This window comes from Pteropus vampyrus, unplaced genomic scaffold (assembly GCF_000151845.1).
Source record: "Pteropus vampyrus isolate Shadow unplaced genomic scaffold, Pvam_2.0 Scaffold563, whole genome shotgun sequence".
In the NCBI taxonomy this organism is placed as follows: Eukaryota; Metazoa; Chordata; class Mammalia; order Chiroptera; family Pteropodidae; genus Pteropus; species Pteropus vampyrus.
Window position 1 is genome coordinate 512,513 of NW_011889344.1, and position 8,136 is coordinate 520,648.

General features: G+C 58.5%; 1 protein-coding gene across 1 annotated transcript in view; it reads right to left on the reverse strand.

Annotated features, from left to right (window-relative positions):
• Nucleotides 1–8,136, reverse strand: part of MOV10L1 (Mov10 RISC complex RNA helicase like 1) — a 61,737-nt gene that overhangs the window by 35,910 nt on the left and 17,691 nt on the right. The window contains exons 7-10 of the mRNA XM_011384184.2: nt 5,153–5,288; nt 4,707–4,884; nt 4,450–4,520; nt 1,481–1,572 (exon numbers count right to left, since the gene is read on the reverse strand). Coding sequence (XP_011382486.1) covers nt 1,481–1,572; nt 4,450–4,520; nt 4,707–4,884; nt 5,153–5,288 — 477 coding nt within the window. The remainder of the gene's footprint in view (nt 1–1,480; nt 1,573–4,449; nt 4,521–4,706; nt 4,885–5,152; nt 5,289–8,136) is intronic.

Consider the following 8,136-nt stretch of genomic DNA (forward strand, 5'->3'; position numbering starts at 1 on the left):
CCTTCCCTCCTGGGCTCAAGGCCCGGCCGCTGTCTGCCGACGGGTCCCTCCTGCACGGCCTCTGCCTCTTCCTCTCTGACAGGCCTTACTCATCCCCTAGGGCGCAAGTCACAGGAACTTCCAGCTACACTTCGGCTCCGATGACTGCCCCGCCTAGGCTGTGCACCCGCCAGAGGCCAGGGCCAGAACTCGCTCCGGTGCCTTCACTCGGCATCATCCCTCCCTTCCCGGCCGCCCAGCCGTGTCAGTGGCTTCACACCTACTGCTCCGTCACAGCGGACACGTGCTCCCCCAGGACTTCCTGTCCCACCGGCTCTGCTTTCACAGCCCGATGACCTTCCAAAGGTGCCACCCCACAAGCCGCACTCCCTCAGCGCTCCCCACGCTGGCCTCAGCCCAGATACCGAAGACTTCAGCCAAACGTGGAATGCACCGTCGGAAACAAAGTGAGTCTGACCGAAAATCAGCACCTGTCGCTGCAAAGACCCCTGAAGGAGAGAAGACGAGCGATGAGCCCCGAGCAGGGACCCACGGCGTGCATGCGGGACCGGCCTGCACAGGTACCCGGGAAAGGACTCACGCAAGCAACGGACACCGGCTCATGCCACCGAAGCAAGAGCGAGAATTCCTCAGATGAAGGAACTTTATGGGCCACAGACACGGGGTCTGCGCCTCACGAGCCGGCAGGAACTGGGCACTGGGGGCCCGGAGCTGTCGCACACCCAGCAGCAGGTGCACTTACATGTCGAGCTCGCCTAGTTTCGGGAGGATGGGGAGCAACTGGCTGTCATGAATGCTGATGCTGGGCGCGACCGATGCCACCACATGGAAGTGGTGAAACCGCCAGGCCCAACCACGGTCCACCTGACAGGCACAGCCGCACGCACACGTGGCTTCGCACACGAGAACGCAGCGCCAAGCACACAACCGAATCCGAGACTGTGCTTGCGTCTGCCACCGGGAGAGCAGGCGCGAAGCGGTGTGCTCACGGCCCACAGGACACTACACGGCTCGGGCAAGTTCCAGAGACACAACGTTCTAGAAACTATAGGTGCAAGTTCACAACGATGAACGTCAGAGAACACAGTTTCCTCTGTGCGTGTGCGCGCGTATGGACACAGACACACAGACTATTTTTTTCAAAAAGGGAGCTATGAACAGGTGGCAGGGCCACCGTGCTTGTGATGTGATGGAGGGTGATGGCCACAGCGCATCATGAACCAGGGCTCAGTGCACATACAGTCCTAAAGAGACCAAACATGCAAGTGTCTGCAACTCTGGACCTTCCAATCTGTCCAATAATGAGCTGTAATTGTGTGTCACACATAGTGGCAGTGGGGCCCACTCAACATCTCAGCACGGCCCCTCCGGCCATGGTGTCCCCTTCCCACACCACTGGGTGTCGAGGGCTGACAGAGGGGAAGCCGGCCATGGGTCAGGAATGAAGACGCACCACAGGAAGAGTCGTTGTGAGCACTACCTGTTATACGTAAACTCCACATCCATAGGTTCAGAGTTATACGCTTGTTCAAATTCTGGATTAAGTTTAAGAGTTACATCTTCTTCATGAATCTGAAAAAGAGTTTAATTTCCATACTTTAGACTTAATTTCTTAGGACAATCTTCCATCTGTATCTGGTGGCACTGCACAAAAATGCACCCTCCACGTCTGAGCTGAAGCCCGGTGTGTTCCAGGCACACGTAACAATAATCAAACAGGATGAACTCACTTTGCTGTCCCATGGTGCCCGCCCAGGTGCACGCTCCCTGGACGCTGTCCACCTGGGCTCCGGGTGCATGGTGCACACTGTCATCGCCTCTAAAGGCCACCTCCCTCCCAGCAGTACAGGAACACAACACCCGGGCCTGGGTCAAAGCGGGGTCAAAGGCATTCAGAGAGACAAGGGGGGAAGCGGGGAGAACCCGCGGTGGAGGCAGAGGCGCTCAGGCCCGGTCAGGGCCGAGGGTGCGCGGGCACTGGAGTGAGATGCCAGGGCCGGGGCTGCGACTGGCCCGGCTCCAGATGGAGTCATCGGCAGACCTTGGACGGTGGAGTCACCTGGCAGGGGTGCCCCTGCTCTCGGCAGAAGCGGTCAAGTCCCCTGGGGGCAGCCTGCAGGAGTTTGCTCCAGCTTCCCCAGAGGTGACGGTGACAGAAATGGGTAATGGAACTGTGGTCAAAGATGGCCGAGACGCAGGAAGCCAATCACCAAGAGCGAGGCCAGCACGAATGGCTGTGGGCAGTGCACCCCACACTGGCACGTGTTTACAGAAACACGGAGAACAATGTAGATTAAAAATAACGGGAAGACAAAGCTAAATGAACACGAGAGCACGTAAAAATGACAGGGCAGGTTTAACGAGCCGGACTGTGCAGGAACGGAGCCGTGCTGACTGAGCCGCTCGGGGCTCCCAGTCACGTGCCCCTGGCAGACGGGGCAGCCCCTCTCGGAGGGGCCAGCACTGGGCTCAGCCTCAGGAGCCTCCTGCCCCCACGGCTTCGAGCGCTGTCCCTGGAGCGGGCACGGCTTGCCAGTAGGAATGTCCCTGGTACCTGGTGCCAGGGCTAGCACACGGGGCCACCTCTCACGAAGACAGCACCTTGGTGACAGCAGGACGATGGCTCCCTCCGGCCACGCCAGCTATGGGGCTGCCTGAGGGCCTCCCTGCGCCCGCCCGGGCCTGGCTCGCACAGATCCGCAGCCCAGTGACCTCTCCTCCAGCCACCAGGGTCAGTCCCGGCCTGGTGCCTGGGGTCCTGGCCACTTCTCCCAGTTCTGGTCCCAGGGACTCTGGAGGCAGAGCGGGTCTGCCCGCTGGAAGCGAGGTGGCCTGGCCATTTGGGCTCTCCCTCGGTTCAGGCTGAGGGACTGCTGCCCTCAGCCAGGGGGGCGGGCACCCTGCCACCACCGAGGGAGCTGGCTGGGCAGCAGGGCCTGCGCCTCCCTCAGTGGAGTCCCGCAGCAACTTCACAACTGAGTGCACCAGTGAAAGCTGTGGCCTCTACCCTGTCCTTCCCCGTCACACACTGCAGACAATGTCGTTCCTGCCCCCGTGATGCTTGGCACCCTGCAGAGGGGACTTTCTGATTCAGTCCTTGGTCACAGTCATGAGCTACTGCCGTGGCCCGCAGACTGCCTGGGGCCCACGGGCAGTGTGCTCAGTGGCAGCAGTCCAGATGGTCCACCTGTGGCTGAGTCGCCTTCTGCAGAGCTGGGCATCAGTCAGGAGCCAGTTCCCCATAACTTCAAGCACAGGAGAAGGATGCTCGCTGATACTGCAGGCAGAGGGGTGGCTTTTGGCCCCCAGAATCTGCACCCGAGAGCGTGGGCATCTACACCCGGGACCCTCTGGAGGGCACAGTGCAGCGTGGCCAGGCGGAGGAGGGTGGCAGTCGCATTGAGCACTGCGTGTGGCCTCTGGGGGCTGGGAGAAGGAGGAGAAGTGACACCATCGTGACCCTGGGGTCTGTGGCACTTTTCTGCTGTTTGGCCTGCAAACCTGCCTTTGTCTTCCGAGCCTGGCCTGCCCACCTTAGTGGCAACCCTGAGCCCCGCCCACACTTCTTGGAGACACGCCTTCCACTTGTCAGCCCAGCGGGCTTCGTGGGGGGCCAGCGTCCTGGCCAATGTCCCAGCCAGCCTGAACAATGAGGCTAAGAGCCTCGCGTGGGAGCGCCAGCCTGTGACTTCAGATGCCACCTCCTCCGTCTCCACACAGTCACGGTTTATGGGGAATGTCCCACTGCCCGACTCACCAGCGCTCGCCTTCCTCACCCCTGGGGAGCCTGCCAGTGCTGGCCCTGCCTGCTCCGTCCTCAAGGGAAAGGCCAGGGCCTGAGCTGGGCCCAATAACAGCACCGCCTGGTATTCAGCTGCAGACTGCAGAAAATGTGGCAGCGAGGGTGCCACATCCCCTCTGCAGCCCCCTCACACAGGGCCTGGCAGTCCCTCCTAAGTTTTCCACGTGGGTGTCAGGTGGGCTCCGTCTCTCCCGACCCGCAGATCCCCACCAGCCAGGGCCCGGCTCGGGTGGGAGCGCGACCAGCCAGAGGAGACACCAAGCCACGCGGTGTGCCACACGGTGCACCCGACAGCGCGGGAAAGGCAGAGCGGCAGCCAGCGCCGTAGCCCCTCCCTCCCACACCAGCCAACACCTGCTCCAGCCCACGCAGACAGCAAATGCCACGGCCACAGGCCACGCATTGGGGTGCACGCGCTCTATGCACTGGGGGTGCACGCACTCCCTGTGGCTGGGGACTACAGAGTCCCTTTAGGTATGAAGTCCCCTTTACACATCGCATTTGCTTAAATATTCACTTTACCCTCAGACTTTCCGAAGCAGCGTCAACACGGAAGGGAGCACCCCAACCCCAGCGCCCACGGCGGCCGTTCACCTCTGAGACGCTCGTCCTCCCGCCCCACGCTCACTGATGGGTGCGGCTCTCACCTCGGTCACGTAGCCGATGTACTCGATGGCATGTCCGTTGTACTCCTGAGTTTTTAAAATCAGTTTATCACCTGTTAAAAATACATCCCCACACGTAAAACTGACGAGTCAGGAGCGGTGCCGAGAGCTGCAGAGGCAAACGCTCTGGAGACGTGGGGGGAAGCGCTCCTGGGCTTGGCGTCCGTGCGACAGGGCAGGGCGCGGGGCGCGTGCAAGTCACTGACGTCCTAACCCCGGCGGGCGCCGCGCACACCCACCTGCGTACAGAGAAGGCCGGCTCTCCGCCAGCCCGGGGACCTCCAGCACCAGCAGGTCCCCGTTCCTCTTCAAGGTGACCCCGCTCATGTTGTACTCCTTCAGCTCTATCTCCGCGTGGATCTCCTCCAGCCACAGCAGGGTGGAGAACTTCTCCTTGTAGTTTGACATGTTCAAAAGCTGAAGCGCTCAGCAAGTTAGTGAGAGTGGAAGACTGTGTCTCGCCACCTGCCACCCGCACCCGGGACACAGGCCGCCCGCTGTCGCTACGTCTTGGCTGCTGACACCGAGTACACGGAGGAAGCAGCAGCTGCATGGAGACCCCCGGCCGTGACACAGGGGCCTTGCGGTCTGGGAAGCCATCTGACTAAGCCAGGCAGTTGCCCCATGTCCACCTGGGTGGTTCCCAGATCCTGGTGGGAAGGGCAGCTGGGGGTGCAGGCCCTGCAGGGCGGCGGCGGAGCTGGGGGTCCGAGGAGGCCCCCATGGCGGCGGCCGCCGCGGCCGGGCAGCCAGTGTACCAGTTGGGCACTACAGGCTGGGAGGCCCGGCGATGGGGCCGCAGCAGGTCCCGCAGCCTGGCCCTGCAACCCCTGGGCTGTACCGCTGACAGTCTGGGGTCAGGCGGCATCCTGAGTACTGCAGAGTATTTAGCAAAAGACTCATCGGTCACGAAAGGACGCAAGTGGAATCAAAAAGGCAGAAAAAGGAGACATATAAAACAAACCACAAGAGAGCAGGTTTAAATCGGATCCTGTCGATACAACACTAAGCTGTTGGAACACACAAGGAAAAGGCAGAGGCTGGCAGACGGATCGGAGGGCACGGCTGGTGGCTCCTGCGAGAAGCCACTTGAGAGAGACACGCGGGAGGCTGAAGCAAAGCGCGGGAAGGCCAGCACGCTGATGCTAGGCAAAAGCAAGCCACGGAAGCCACGCTGTCATACAGAAAAGGTTCCAGAGCACAGAATGTCACCAGAGATAAAGCGAGACAGTTCACGTTCATAAAAGGAACAACCAAGATGACATAATAACCATAAATGTTTATGCTCCCAATCACAGAGCTGCCGCACAGGACACAAAGACCGAAGAACAGCAGGGAGAAACAAACATATACTTACAGTCAGAGAATGACACTTCTGAATCCGCAGTCTACACGACAGGCAGCACCGTAAACACACAGAAGACTTCACTCATCCGCCCACCAACCAGCCGACCCGACGCTCACAGAACCACCAACAGCCGCGGGACGCACGTTGTTCCCGTGTCACAAGGAACACTGACCAAAACGGGCCATGTTTTGGACCGTGAAACAAATGTCAATAAACCTAAAAGGTTCAGTTGTACAAACTATGTCTCCTGACCACAGTGGAATTAAATCAGAAAACAAAGATTTCTGGAAAAAACCCCAAATGTGTGAAAACTAAATAATCACTTTAAAACAACCTAGGAGTCAACTAAGAAATCGAGAAAAAATTACAAGGTATTTTGAACTAAGTGAAAATATAAATATAACAAAGTGAAATTTGTGGAATGCAGCTACATAGTACTTAAAGGGAATTCATCACACTAAAAATCCTGTTAGAAAAAACAAATGTCAAATCAATGACTTTAGTTTCCTCCCTTTAGAAGTAGAAAAAACGAATCAAACCAAGAAAGAAAGAAAATTAACAAAAATCTGAATGACAATGAAAAAGAAACAGTAAAACAGAGAAAAAAAATAAAACCAAAAGTTGGTTGAGATTAATAAAAATTTATGTCAGGAAAAAGACATAAATAACCAATATTATAAATAACTTTGTGCAAATGGACAACTAAGTGTAACAAACTCCTTTAAAGATAAAACCCACCACACCTCCCTCAAAAGAGAGAAACTGAATTGCCCTATCACTATGCAAGAGCTTGAACTCTTAATTAAAACTCTCTGTGAAGAAAACCACAGACCCCAGTGCCTCGCTGGCAGATTCCATCGGGAGCTCCGCATGGACTTCTCTGGACAGCTGAGAGGAGGGGCAGGTCCCAAAGCATCCGTGAGGTCAGCGCTATGCTGGGATCGGCCGGACAGACATCACAGGAAAACTGCAGACCAACGTCCCTCGTGAACACAGTCTTAGCCAATCGAACCCGACTACGTGCACGGGTGTGTGCGTACACACACGCGCGTGGCAGCGCCACGGCCACGTGGAGTTCCGCACAGGAACACAGGTCGGTATCCAGATGTGAAACCGACCAGAGTAACTCTTGCGTGCGCAGACCAGGCGGTGAGAGCCACACGGTTTTCCGGTCTCCTGGCTAGAGGCAGGGAGAGCACTGGAAACCCACGCGGGGTCAGCCCCGCGGTGAGCGCGCTGCACCCACCCCACCCCAGGGAGGCCCGGCCCCGCGGCACCCTGTCTGCACTGTCCTGGCTCCTGGCCCCGAGTGCAGGTGACTTTCCACGTTTGTCTCTTCTCATTTAGCATCAACAAGTGAGCGGGGACAGACGGATGTGGTCAGAGAACTGAGTACACAGCAACAAAAAGCTGGATTATTGACAAAACATAGATTACGTCTTTCTTACCACGCTGTAGCAAACGTGGTGGGTTAAACACATAATTCTACTCTTCTGGGGGTCAGGAGTCTCAGCTAAAATCCAGGAGCAGGCAGGTGGTTCCTTCGGGAGGCTCCGGGACGGTGGCCTTGGCCTTGTGCAGCTTCTGCAGCGCCCCTGCCCTAGCTTGTGGGCCCTCTCCACCTCCAAAGCCAGCCCAGCAATGGCGCCTCCTCCCAGCTCTGGCTCCCGCCTCCCTGAGGGTCCTTGTGGTTCTACCGGGCCCTTCCCCACAACAACCCAGGAACCTCAACCTCATCCCACCAGCCACAATCCCTTTGCTGGGTGAGGGACAGTCAGTCACAGGTCCTGGCATAAGGCATGGACCCCTACGGGGGCCGCTGTCAGGCCACCACACAGGTAGAAGTCAAGCAGTCACGCTGAGGGGAGGGAGCCACGTGCCGGAGGGGAGCACGCACCGGGAGCCTCCATCTCCCAAGAAGTCCAGGGAAGGGAACTGACTGGTGACAGACAGCAGATCAGTGCTGCCAGAGGCGGGGCACCAGGCAGGCCGGGTGGACACGTGCAGTGCCGCCGTGGCAAGGCTGGTGGCTTGTGCCCATTGGCTCCCGGGTGGGGCAGTGGGGGAGCTCTGAGCTCTCACGGCGGAGGCCCTGGGCAGCCTCGAACCCTACAGCCCTTTACAAGTTTACCGCAGCTGGACAGAGAACGCCACACTCTCCCGGTGGCCCCACGTTAACGAGGGCGGCCCTCAGCACTGGGCCGAGTTAGACGAAGCTATGCCAGCAGGCTCACCATGCACATGGAAGCCATGCTGCAGCAGCCTCCGAGCCTTGGCCTCCTCCTCGACCAACACGGGCTCAGGACGGAAGGCCACACAGC